General features: G+C 34.6%; 1 protein-coding gene across 1 annotated transcript in view; it reads left to right on the top strand.

The window, feature by feature from the left end:
- Positions 1-10,826, top strand: part of LOC135770764 (uncharacterized) — a 49,895-nt gene extending 39,069 nt beyond the window's left edge. The window contains exons 5-12 of the mRNA XM_065280554.1: positions 176-463; positions 680-964; positions 1,048-1,083; positions 8,857-9,192; positions 9,498-9,800; positions 9,880-9,982; positions 10,055-10,117; positions 10,266-10,826. Of these exons, the coding sequence (XP_065136626.1) occupies positions 176-463; positions 680-964; positions 1,048-1,083; positions 8,857-9,192; positions 9,498-9,800; positions 9,880-9,982; positions 10,055-10,117; positions 10,266-10,275 (1,424 nt within the window). The 3' untranslated portion in view covers positions 10,276-10,826. The remainder of the gene's footprint in view (positions 1-175; positions 464-679; positions 965-1,047; positions 1,084-8,856; positions 9,193-9,497; positions 9,801-9,879; positions 9,983-10,054; positions 10,118-10,265) is intronic.
- The last annotated feature ends 3,975 nt before the right edge of the window (positions 10,827-14,801 follow it).

The raw sequence follows: 14,801 nt of genomic DNA, 5'->3' as shown, positions 1-14,801 counted from the left end.
GTAGTACCGGCTATGCGTTATTACTTTGGAGCGGTTATTATTTGAAAAGAACGAACCTGCAAATGTCTCAACTGACCAATCAGAATCAAGCATTCCAGAGAGCCGTGTAATAATAAGGAAGAACAGTCCTTTTAAAGAGTAAATAATGTAATTTCTAACCTTTTTGCCCTTGTAGCAGAACCGTCGCAGCCCATCATCAAAATTAATGGAGGGGCAAGGACCGGTGACAGCATTACAGTGACATGTTTTACCTTACACACCTGTCCATACAGCAAACCAAACATCACTCTGAACGGTATTGAAGGATCTGATCAAATAGTGGATGTTGAAATAAAAAATGGTCAAAGGAAAATCATTCTGACACGCACCGGTGTTGTGAAGGCTGAACGCTCAGATATTGAGTGTACTGTAACACATTATGGAGGCATAACAACAAGAGCTAAAACGAACATAGATTCAGCATGTGAGTGAACAAATAAATGAATGCAAGCGTTAATGTTTAGGTCACTGATAAATACTAATAGTCACCCTTATATTAATAATTTGGTATATGCTCGTTTTGTTAAGTTTTTAAGAGATTAGAACTGAATTCTTTCTTTAAAGCTTGAAGTACAGCAAAATGTTACAGTGTTTTGAATTGTTTTAATTGCAACAATTTCCAATCTGCTTTTTACTTCAGGTATTCCTTACAGTATAACCATTGAGCCTAAACAGGCAGATGTCACAGAGGGTGTTGCAAGGGACTTCAATTGTACCGTCCACCATTCCTGCCAGAATAATCCTCCAATCCTATCCTGGAACTATGAGAACATGCCGGTGAAATATGGAAAGAAACAACCTAAAGGGTTTGCATTGGTCACCATAATATTTTTAGGTGAAAAGAAAGATGATGGGAAGAAATTGATCTGTACTGCAAACTTTTCTGGACACAAAATCACAGCATCTGTTGACTTACATGTAAAACGTGAGTAATTTAAAAACGCAATGCATGATGTGTAATTTCTTCACATCTCATTCATGTTGTTTTCTGTTGCTTATTTTATTCAGAGTATGAAGCCAAACCAGACATAATCAACAAGAAAAGTAGGTGTTATGTATTTACATTATGTTTATGTAACCCTCTCCTGTCTCTCTCTGCATGCCTCTAGCACCGCCACTGCTACTCTGTGTTGTGTTATGTGTTCATGGGTGGTGTTAAAGAGGAGACATGGACACAGAAAGATTCAGGATCGTAGCTTGACCCTTTAATTCACAGCACGGCATCTAAAGTGTTGATAACATGAACTGATTTAAGTTTTAAATCTAATAAAAGTCTATTTCAATGCACATTCAATTCAAACACAAGCTTTTGCTACTTATATTATCATACATAGTTTTGCATCAGCCACCTCGTATTAATTATGGTCCAAAGAAAGAACAAAAAGAGTCTAACGTGTAAAATAGCCCATCCATATAAGAAACTTTACTAAGTACATAACCAAACTAACAAAAGAGTGACACCCACTGTGGCCTATCATTTTATTGTTTGACCGTTCACTACTGTTCATATTTATATTTAAAAGCAGACATAAAAGTAACTTAAAAGTTACTTTCCCTAGTAACTAATCACATTTGATATTTACATTGATACACACAACACTACGCATTTAAAACACTGCTTATTTAAATACCTTAACTACAATTAGAAACAAAATACAGTATGGAAAATAAAAGTTATCTTATACCACAGCGCAGTGACCTTACTGGCAAGCAGAAATCACAATGCTAAAGATTTAGCCATTAAAAAAAGAAGTAATTTCAATTTCAACAGATGTTTCATTTTTCTTAAATACATTCCAACCTGGGCCCGTATGTATAAAGCTGCCCAGAGTAATATTTTAGTCTTAAGTGTGTAAAAAAATTCTAAGAATGACGTCATTTTACTCTTATTTCTAGACTTAAGAATAAGTTTGATTTATAAAGCCTCCTAAGTGTTAAGACTAGGTCTCAGCTCCTAAATTATTTAAGAGAGCTGGAGAGGTCTCTTAACCTAGTTAAGAGTAACAAGAGGGCAGCAGAGAGGCGGAGGATCATGCACTTTACAACAAAGAATTTGTTAGAATTACTTTAATTCAAATGTATTTGTCATGACTGGGAACAGGAATCAGGACGCAAGTGCAGGGTTCACCATGAAATAAATAACATTTAATAACAGACGAGAAACAAAACACGAGTAGCAAACAACGGGCAGGTAAATAACACAGGAACACAGGAACAGACATGGAAGTCAACGACAATAACAATGATCCGGCGACAGGTGAGAAACAGACAGCAGTATAAATACACAACACTAAACAGGGAACAGGTGTGATGAATCAGTCCGTGAATGTCCAGGTGACGTAATCAGAGAGACAAACAAAACATGACACGGATCACCGTGACATGACCCCTCCCTCTACGAGTGGCTACCAGACACTCACATAAACAAAACAAACACAAAAGTCTGGTAGCGAGAGTCCAAGGGAGGGGTGGAGGGCTTGGGGACCCTGGCGAAGCCGGCAGCCGCCGGGATGAGACCAACAGGAACAGTAGGCCGGACTGCGCCAGGAGAACCGGAGCGATCGCTCCGAGAACCGAGGCAGACGAATTACCCCCCTCCTGGGAATCGCCGACGATCAGCTGCCCCCGGAAGTCATCTCCCATCCCCTCGCGGAAACGGAGACCCTCTCACGGTAGCCACCCCGGGGAAATGATCGGGCGTGGTCCGTTCCGGATCCCCCTGCGAGCAGGATGGTGGTCCTCCGAGGGACCGTCGACGACGACTCAACCGTTGGGGGACCGCCTGGGCCGATCCTCCTCCCGCAGGCCCGCAGGAGCGAGCGATCGCTCACGGTGGTCCCCAAGAGACATCGGGGATGATGGAATACGAACCCCGATGTCACTACTCCCCCTCGACGAAACTCCTGGGGGAGCCGCCCTCCGTGAACCCGCTGCGTCCAGTCTGGCCGGATCATTCTGTCATGACTGGGAACAGGAATCAGGACGCAAGTGCAGGGTTCACCATGAAATAAATAACATTTAATAACAGACGAGAAACAAAACACGAGTAGCAAACAACGGGCAGGTAAATAACACAGGAACACAGGAACAGACATGGAAGTCAACGACAATAACAATGATCCGGCGACAGGTGAGAAACAGACAGCAGTATATATACACAACACTAAACAGGGAACAGGTGTGAAGAATCAGTCCGTGAATGTCCAGGTGACGTAATCAGAGAGACAAACAAAACATGACACGGATCACCGTGACAGTATTTCTATAGCACTTATGACAAATTTCTCGTTGCATTGTTGCAAAGCAGCAATTTTACAGTAAATACAATTTAGTAGTATATAGAAAGTAGATAGGAATTAATATAACATTATGAAATATAAAGAGGATAGGGTTTTTTATACAATGTATATTATATTACACAATATATTATACAGAATAAAATGGATAAGATGTAGTCAAACTTATTCAAGTGCTTGGACAGTCCCAAGATATTTTATGGGATTATCAAGACAGCATACTTAAATGGTATAAACATTTGCATAATATACACTGTAAAAAGTTAAAGTTGGATTAAATTATTGATAAGGCCTAAAAATATGATGTTTTATCAACTTAAATTTTCTCATTTTAAGTGAAATAATTAAAGTTAAAAGTTTTTTAAGTAGAGTCGCTTTTACGTTTTACAGTTTATGACAGGTAAATAAAATACCATAAAATAAAATCTACATAGCATTATTAATCCAAAAAAAGGTTAAGTATGTACAAGCTTGCAATAACACCATTACATGTAAAGTGATATTAATAGAGTATAAAACCCTGACCCAAAACATAATGTTAGCAGTGAGCAAGCCAAAGGTGAAAGTGACAAAGATGGCAAAAAATTACAATGGTGTTTAAGGGGAGAAATCCAACTTAACTTGATCATCTTGTTCAGGCTTGATCATGAAAGTATTTTTTATCTAAGTGTTTGCAAACTTTAGTATTTTCTTATAAACAGCTTGTGAGTGAAATCAAAATGATGTGATTCATCATCTTATTTTTTTAAATAGCACTATGTTTTCTATTTCATTAACATGTTAAAAACTTAATCAAGATGGTGCAAAATCGTGTAAAATAAATGAATGTACTTATTTGTAATATTATTAAACATTTCTTGAAGCAAATTTTAATTAATATATTTTAATACTAATATAATTGTAATGTCTTCATAAATTCATGAATGTATGGTGTCACATGCTGCTGTGAATGTACCGTTGCCGGCATTTTATTGGCTGATTTAGAGGTTAAGGGCGGCCATTTTAGGTTGAAATCATTGTAGTAGTTTGCAGCACTTAAGAATGAGTCTACTTACACTTTACTGAAAGTTGGTTTCAGCCTCTTTATAAACGTCTCCTATTCTCAGACTGGTTTTACTCCTTACTAAGATTTTTTTACACTTAAGTCATAGCTTAAGACTATTCTTAAGAGCATTTCTGAGAAGTTTTATACATACCAGCCCTGGTATTTAGTTCTGCCATTGCTGCATGTGGTCATGCAGGCAGGGGCGCTGCTAAGGACTTTGGGCCCCATGAAAAGAATCTTGACAGGGCCCCCAACACAGCCTTGACACTTTTCATATTAATTTATATAAAATCATGCGCTTTTATGTTATTTTGATTATCAATGGGGTGAGAAAATTTTACTTGAATTAAGTGTTTAAGAAAAAAGAAATCTTATTTCACAATTTTTTTCTCACCCCATTGGCAGATAATTTTGCTTGTTTTAAGGACAATTTCACCTTAATTGTGTATTAATTTGTCTTAAAACTAGACTCATTTACTTGCTCATCAAGAAAAAGCATCTTAATTTAAGAATTTTTAGATATTTCTACTCAAAACAATACAAAAATACAAAGTAAGAAAGTTATTTTTTCCAGCGTTTTCTTGACCTAACATGGGGAGAAAATTGAGTTCCCTTATCATGCACTTTTAACACTAGAACGGCCACCAGCAGTCATTTTAACCGCAACATTTAAACTTATGGTAATTATTTTTAACACTACACTGTAAAAAATTACTCTGGAGGGTGTTAAATTTAACCCATGAAAATTAGTTATAATTTAATTAAGTATATAAGCTAGCAAGTAAAATAAAAAATAATGGGTATATTCTACCTGTACTATCCAATTTTTAACAGTAATAACTGCAATGCTAAAAAAATAAGTAACATATACCCCAAAATATTGGCCTTAGCACCGCAAAGTGCGCATGAATCAACATCCAGGCGGGACTCGAGTCACCATTTTTTCATATCATATCGGCGGGAGGACTGCGGTTTTGTTGACAGGTAAGTTTTTATTTAACTTGTTGATATCATCATGAATGGAAATGTTAAGTTGGTTAACTGTAAAATCTACCAGAAGTTTAGTCATTTGCGTGCTTCTCTGTCTCTGTTGTTGACAGATTGATAGGTTAGAATATGTCAGTCAGGTTAGCTTTGAATGAAACATCGCCCAGTTCTTGCACCTGCGAATACGAATAAATATCCATATTGATGATTAAAATATTAACTTCCATTATTATTATTTACATGTCTGAATCTCGTGAACAGCGGAGCTGCTCAATATGAGTGGTTGAACTTGAGCAAGCCACGTGACGAGAGAGAGCAGCGGACGGTTGATGTACGATACAGACGGGAGGGCGTCGAGCAGACAAACAAACAACGGTAAAGCTGTCGATGCTAGATAATTACTGTAAAAGTTTTCTTGCATTTATCTGTTAATATATTGAGTTTTGTTTTAGAAGGAATCCATTTATGAAGCCATTTTATTATTATTATTATTATTATCATTTACGGATATATACTTAACGTTGCCTTTCGCTTTTTAATGTCTGTTCAAAAAAATATTTCGGAGTTCATATTTTATATATGAGACTTGTATATGAAGTTGAATCACTTAAAATTGAATGTAAGTACTTCTTGTTAGTGTTCAATGTTTTATGCACGTGTACTGTGAGTTATAGCATAATATGAAGTTGTATTTTTGCACTTAATAAGTTTTAAATGAAGTTGAAATGTTTGTTTGTATCGATATAGCATGCTAGTCTACTGAGGTAAATGAGATCAGTTTTTCCTCTCATATTATTGTCTTCTTTAATTTTCTAATGATAACGTGAAGAACAGTATTTAGGAATCTTGCTTTTAATGGTTTTTAACATCTCATGAAGCCTTGGTTTATTTTGTTTTATGAAATAATATGTTCAAGAAGCTTTATGTAAAACTATGATATGTTGTATTTCACTTGAAATGTATTGGGGTTATTATACGTCCAATAATTAGTTTTAAATGTTTACAGGATGTTATTTGGTCAATAAAGCAAGCAATTTATGCAATCTTGTGCATGACTATTTTCTTATTCAACCCTCTCTGAATAAGTAATATGTAATGTTTCTTAATGGCTTATCATTATTAATAATAATTTAATAGATCTGTGCCTTAATACCAATAGGGTTAATGTTATTCATTTTTTTATAAGTAATTAGTTATGAAAAAAATAGGTAGACCTTACCTAATTTTTTTTACTTTATCATAGTAATTAAATTTAGGTACTTTTTAATCAAATATATAGGATATAATTTACTCAAACAAAGTGAGTGCAAATTGTTACAACAATTTTTTTGAGTAAATTCTATAGGTTGTTTTTTACAGTGTAGAACGAACACGGCGTCATTTTGACCGTTTTGAAATTTGCATAGTCCATAACTTTAAATAAATCATAAAGCCTTGCTGCTCCCTGACTTTTCCTAAAACTACATGAATTTTCATTAAAACTAGTTTAAATATTTATTGTGTGAATAAAAACAGAAATTTAATAATTTCTATCATTAACGTCCACAGGCAGTCATCTTGCGCTGTTTAAATTGAGTTTTGCTGAGACGGTCTGAATCAGATAATGTGAAAGTATTACAACTCCTCCTCATCATCAAGAGATGCACTGAAACCTCACAAACAGCTGATAGTAGTTTGTTCAGTAGCTGGCAGAGGATTTTTATCAGAGTTCATGAAGTTAGACTGCTTGCAAGACAGGTGCAACAGCGTGGACCGCAGCAGGGGGCTGCTGAAAGTGGGCGGACCGGCGGAGCCTCGTACAAAGATGCCGACAACGGCTGCCTGTGAGGCAAAGCCGTGCACCCGCTGCACCCTGCTCTATCAAAACGTGCTTACTTGTCGAAAAATGCTACCGTAGAGACCTGGGGCCTCATGTACAAAGCGTGGGCGTAAGCACAGAAAAGTGCCGTAGGCTACGATCATTGTAGAAGTATTATCTAAATAATACGTCTTGCAGATGTAAACGCAGACATCAAATAGATGTCTCTGAGATGTACTGTATGTGTGCTATCAGGGTAATGACACAGTAAAAAACAAATGTTCGCCATACATGTTTTACACTTCCGTATGTATTTGCCCTTTGCATCTGTCTGACATCTAGTGCCATGAAAAGCTTACAAAACACACTGCATCAAGTAAATCAAATCCAGCAATCTATACATACAAATGATGATAGTGAGGTTTTGGTAACAATTAAGTGTTGGTTTGGCGAATGTCTCCTGTTTGCATACATCTTAGAAAAACACATGACGATGCAGTTTTCTCAGTGTTTTTCAGTAATAATTAACCCTTATCCGTGCACTCACGTGCATGTAAACAACCTCATTAACTTATAGTATCTATATGATTACCTCATAACGAGCATCATATGCTGAATAAATGAGCTTTCAATTAATGGCGGTTTACAAACACAAATTTCATACCTCCAATTTTTAGTGCACGTCGTTTTATCAGGGTTCAATTCTTTCGTTCATATCTCCTGTTAATATAATCCTTCTTGGTTAAAACTGATTTATACTAGCAGTTTAACTTTATACTATATTAACAAGGGAACAACATACACAAGGTAGCTCTGATTAAACTGAACCAAGTAACGAATAAAGGGGAAATAAAATGGGATAAATACCTTATTTAGGTTTTTTGGCTTATGGCTGCGTAGAGTCAGACAAAGAAATAACAATTTAATTTAGCCAAACCATGTGAATATTATGAGACTGATTTACCTGCTCTCTTTAGACCTCCTGTGAAAGAAAATGGCAGTAAAATCCCTTGTTGATATGTTAAGTTGGGGTGTGGCTTGATTTACACCACTAAGCTGCCTTTCCAATGCACACGACAAATGACGGCCGTAAGCCGGAAATCATTCATTTCTTATGGATAGTCGCAAAGGGGTTGCGTGAAGGTTTAACTTTATTAGTAACACTTGAATCCTTAAAAAAACTTTTGATTGCTGATAAGTAATACATTATTAATTTAATTAGTGTACGTTATTATTTTAATCTTGTCTTTATATGTTCTCTTAAAAAAATATTGGCAATCTTTGTCATATATGCATAGCTGTTTATTGTTTCATTCATTTGCATTGATTTATTTATTCCAGCATGGTATTGTATATGGGAAAGAAGCTCATTCCAGCGCAAGAGGCTTCATTCTAATATGATTAAACTGAAACTTCATTACGACTGCCACTAGGGGGCGAACTCCGACTGCCGTTTCCGAATGTTGTGTGCAGTGGAAAGACGGCTTTAGAGTGATATCTGATAACACCCTTGTTTTACACCGACGCTGTCGTGGATATAATACTGGCCTAGCAGTGTTATTTCATTACCATATGGTGTTAAAACAGCATCAACACTGTGTATTTAACACCATCGCTGAAAATTTAACACTGGTGATTTTGCTGTGTACTTATTTAAAATGTGTAGTAATATTGATAATGCACCTTCTTAGCTGAAGTCCTGTATGAGGCAGATGTGGCACCCAAGATCACCGCATTAACCCATTCCTGTGTGGTGATACCCTGCACTTTTAACATGGAAGAGGTACTTGCAGCGCAAATTCGAGCTCGTTGGGTCTCGAAAAAAGGTTACATGTACCACACCGGACCGAGCCGCATCTCGGACAACTTTAGAGGCCGCACAAGACTGCTTGGAAACCCAGATGAACAAAACTGTACGGTCGAGATTGATGATGTACAAGACCATGAGAATGGACCGTTCTGTTTCCAAGCAGAAAAAGAAGTCGAATACAAATTTAACAACAGCTGTGTGTTCATTCTGATGCGAGGTACAAACACATATACAAACACACAATACTACATGACTGTGATTAAATTATATCAAAACAAAATATTAAACCAAGTGATATTATAAATTTGTCCACTAAAACACAATTTGAGATCAAATTACTTTTCAGAATATCTCCAGAATAGTAATACTCTTTGCAGACATTGAATATTTTGTTATCTACAAAATGTCATTTATACAGTGCATTTTTCAGTTTCCAAATACTTTTATGACAAACAGTATGTGCAAGCACTTTTAAATTCCAAATATGTTAAATAATCACATATTTGTGTCTTTTGTAAAAAGCCCAACCCGACATTCCTGTGGTGTCATCACTTCCTGAAAACATTGAGCCCGGGACGCGCGTCACAGTAAAATGCTCAGTCAAGCACACCTGTCCCTCTCATCCCCCCGGCATCACCTGGAGCATCCCGACTGCCCGAGAAACAGTCAGCCACCGGAGCATGAGCGGAGGAGTCTGGGAAACAGTCTCCACTGTGACCTTTATCCCGACCGGATACGAAGAGATAGATGAAATTGTTTGCAATGCAAAGTTTTGGGGTGATAAAGTGAAGATGGTTAATGGTTCAACTGAACTGAGTGTCAGAAGTAAGTGGCATATTTTGAAAAGTAGTTTGCATTTCTGTATCTAAGAGTCTGTGATCAGTGAATTTATTTTTATCATCAGGAATTCAAGGTGTTGGAATGGAGATTTATGGGCCGTGTGTTATAGCTCCCGTACTTCTGCTCCTGCTTTGCGCTGCAGTTATCATATTCAAGAAGAGACGCAGGTAACTAACATGACTATATTTGTGTGTGTTTATCTTGTCTTGGGTCTCATTCAAAGATTTTTTATTCTTTAGTTCTAGGATGTCTGAAGGAAGAGCTGTCTGGAATAACAGTACAGGAGATGAGGATTACAACAGGCAAGTGCATTATTATATTAAATAGCATAATTTTTATTGTACATATTTATAAGACATATTTATTGTGCTTATTTTTGTATCAAGATTTCACAACAAAATATCTCATAAAATGTATCTTTTCCTTCTATACGTTACACATTTTTTTCAGATATCAGTAAAATACGGACTTGAGATCATTGTCTTTTTAAGAAACGTGAAATCTTATTAGAGATTATGGTTGAGCAACCAGCAAATTTACCAGAAGGAGGTACATGAATGTTGTTCTGTACATCACTCTTGTTTGAGTTCTAGTTCCTGGAAATTAAAATATTTTTATAATTAGTTATGTATATATCTAACATGTTTATATAGTAAAAATTGACATAATTCCAAGATTTTGCATTTTCTTTTTGCTGTGACAGTAATACAAGTGTTTGTTATTTTCTAGAAATACCACAAAGATTTTAATGGTTTTATACCTGCATAAAGCTGACTAACACTTTCATGGGAATATAGTTATAATTTTGATATAATACTCATGATGTATTCACATGAAAAAAATGTGCAGTAATGTTTTTTAGAAAACTTTTTACTAAACTAAACATATCTGCTAACATTCAACATCAGTAAATGCTAAACACGCAGCAGCAAATACAAATGTTTAATTTAACTATTAACTCATTTTTTAATTGAAAACCCTGTGAAGCAATTTAGTGAAAATAAAATGTTATCTAAGAAACTCTTGTAGCTGTTTTTATGCACAAAACACTTTTCACAATGAGTCGTTCATAAGCAGATTTTCAACAGCAGATCTCATACCATACATCAAAGCTTTAAAGGGATAGATCAGTAAAATGTTTAAAAATACTCCATGGTTTACTCACCCCTAAAGCCATCTGAGATACATAAGTCCATCATCTTTCAGACGAATACAATTTGAGTTATTTCAGTAAATATCCGGGCTCTTACAAGCTTTATAACGGTTACAAACAGGGTCCACGACTTTCAAGCCCAAAAAAGTGCAGAAGTAATCCACACGGCTTCAGGGGGCTAATAAAGGCCTTCAGAGGGAAATTGATGAAATTTTAGCTATAAAAATGCATCAAGTTTTATCACATATACAGTAGCATGCTTATGACTGAACATGTCTATGTGTGATGGAGACAACAGTTTGCTCTGGTTATCTATGTTTATATGTGTGAGTTATATCTAAGTTAGTACGTGAAAACATGCCTTACATTCACTCTCTGGGCCTTAGCAACCGTATCACCCAAAACAGAAGCAACATAAATAGGTTGGTGTTTCTGTCTTGCTTGAGAAAAGAAACCAGCTGTATACAATAAGGCAGTGGTTCTCATACCACAGATTTATGACATTTGATAAAATACATTAATTTATCATAAATTCTGTGTAATTAAACTTCAGAAAAATAAGGCTACTCACAAACAGCACTACATTGTATAATTGAATATGTTTTGTTTAATTCATTTTAAGTTTGAGATATTTTATTTTTTTATGTCATTTTCTTTGGGGGGCCAAGAAGAGATGCACCGTACACAATAGGGGCCGCACGCTGGAAAAAATTGAGAACCACTTCAATAAGGTACAAAAATAATAAAGTAAAGGTGCGCAATACATATAATAATGTTAGATAAACCCTTGTATGTCAGTAGTTTTTCAAGGTTAATTTTACTAGAATTGAGCTTTTTAATTGTAATTGTGTTACTTAACATCTGCCTGCCTGAGACTACAAATGAAAACTAGCCTGTATGGCAGTAAAATAGCACAATTAAACGATTTTATTTTGTATTAATTTGCTTTATATATTTAACTTTTTTGTAGCATGTTAATTAAAGAAGCTTTCTTCACTGGCCAACTTTAGGGGGGCGGCGCCCCCTATTGACCAGCCGCCACTGTGTGGATGATAACATGTGGCCAAATAGAAACTTTATAGATAATTAGATTTTCTTTTTCACTGTATTCTTCTGTGGCTTTTTTGTGTTTTTATTTTTTAATTTATACTGTAATTGGCAGCGATATTGAATATGTTCGTTATCTTGCATAAGTGTCCTGTTGTAAATACTGTAAAGTATTTACTATAGCAATTCTGTCTCTGTCTACTTTTTGTCTTGAATTTCTGCAGCAAAACAAACAAAATGCATTTAAGAAACCCAACCAAATAAAAATATCAATAGATTTCATAAGAAACTGCAGTGCAAAACTCAATTTGTAATCAATACAATATACTGTCTATTGTATAAAGGACTGACACATAAAATAATACAGTTTCTGTTTTTTTTTCATCTGATGTTAGCGTTTTTTATGACATTGTGTTATGATTGACTTAATCTTTCTGTTGAAAGAGAACATGTGTTTGTGATTTGTATAACTAGTTGATTCTGGGACATGTTTACAGTGTTTTGGTGTGAGAGTTTAGTTTGCAATGTGATTTCGAGCATGAAATGAACAATTTTGTCAAACTTATAACTACATATTCAGACTTATAACTATATATTTAGACTTATAACTACATATTCAGACTTATAGCTATATATTTAGACGTATAGCTGTATAGACTTATAACTATATATTAAGACTTATAACTATATATTAAAACTTATAACTGTATATTCAGACTTATAACTGTATATTAAAACTTATAACTGTATATTTAGACTTATAGCTATATATTTAGGCTTATAACTATAAATTCAGACGTATAACTGTATATTCAAACTTATATTTAGGCTTATTACTATATATTCAGACTTATAGCTGTATAAATATTCAGACTTATAGCTATATATTCAGACTTATAACTGTATATTCAGACTTATAGCTAAATATTCAGACTTATAACTATATATTCAGACTTATAACTGTATATTCAGACTTATAGCTATATATTTAGACTTATAACTATATATTCAGACTTATACCTGTATATATATTCAGACTTATAGCTATATATTAAGACTTATAACTATATATTCAGACTTATATCTTTATATTCAAACTTACATTTATATATTGACGGTTGATTGCTGTATTCTCATTGCCTGAGAAATTTTCCATGGGTGATGATTATTTTTTGATAACCGCACACCTAACCTTTCAAATGTCTTAAAAATAGGCATCAGAGCAATGTTTGTTATAACCGTGGTATAAGCTGAATAAATGATGGTTCCGGTCCTTTGAATTATTTGAAAATACTTATAACAATATATTCAGACTTACATTTATATATTCAGACTTATTTAGTCAGCTTTTATAATTAATTATTTCTGTTTGTCCCCCCCATACTATATATATAAATATAGGTTGGTTGGGGCCCCCAAATCACTAAATCTGCCCCTGAGTATAGGTCAGAAGCAGAAAGACAGTGTTGACATCATCCAAAATTTAAATTATCTGCTGATCTATATGGGATTAAGTAACATAATATACATTTATTAAATTAATATACATAATTTTCTATGTACAATATTGCACTTCACCTTTCTTGTTGTGATATTAATGTATGTGTTAATCTGTTCACAGGTCAAATGATCTGTATTCAGCATCAGCAGACAAGACTATTTTTTAAACCCGTATACCATCACCAAAGAGGTGCATATCTAAAGTCAGGCCCTAAAACTGTTTTATAAATTTGTGTATAAAATATTTTTGTGCAGTATTTTAGTATATTGAAGTATCTGTCTACAACTCTTAAAAATAACGGTGCATCGCGTTAAAAGGTTGCAATCAAAACACAATCTATTGACGCTACAGTGAGGTAAACATTGTAAACAAGTCTTCAATCAAAAGATTGTAAAATTATGTTAAACAGAAAAGGAGAGTTATGAAAGCACACAGACAGTAGGTGGTTGTATGTGGTCTTGACATCTGCATGCCATTAAAAATACAAAAACATCAACGTCTTCTGTTATGCACTTCCAATATGAACCAGAGAGTAATAAATGATAAACAATACAGAAAACATAAAAAATAAAGATGATACAATAGTATTTCACTATAGTAAACTGTAGTCTTATTTTGTGATGACAATTACACGTCATTGAGCCAGAGTGTACTATGTGTAAAACATAGCGGCCTCCATAGCTTAAAATGAGTATTACATGTTAGGATCTGGAATGGCTCTTTGTTGAACCAATAATGGTTCTTCTATGGCATTGCTGTGTGAAGAAAATTTTTAGCATTTTTAAGTGCCAGTTAGATATTTATGATTATGCTAAAGTATGTTTACTGAAAAGTATTATATGTTACTTTGCCATTTGGCATATAAAAATATTTAGATTGTATTATAACCAGATGTAACGTGTTCAAATAAATTAACCTTAAAATGTATTCACAAAATGATTTTTTTGTTGTCTCCTGTGTACTTTAGTCAGTGAAAATTCATCACTGTAAGAATCGATAATTATCATTACTTTGCACCATTTTAGTGAATTAACACCCAGTTTCTGACCTGAAATAGTATCTGAAATGTTATTGACTGATCTCACCTTTGTGTCTCTGAATTTATACTTTGAAATGGAGGATTATGAAGATTATTACGCCAATATGGAAGTTCTCAACATTTATGGAAATGTCTAATAAAAATGCTCCACATCACCTCCAAAATGTGCTCAATACAGTATTTAACACAGAAAAAGGCAATATTTTAGTCAATACTGTAAAATACAAGTTTGTCAAGAATATGTAA

Source organism: Paramisgurnus dabryanus, chromosome 8, assembly GCF_030506205.2.
Source record: "Paramisgurnus dabryanus chromosome 8, PD_genome_1.1, whole genome shotgun sequence".
Lineage (NCBI taxonomy): Eukaryota > Metazoa > Chordata > Actinopteri > Cypriniformes > Cobitidae > Paramisgurnus > Paramisgurnus dabryanus.
This window is presented reverse-complemented; position numbering and strand designations above follow the sequence as displayed.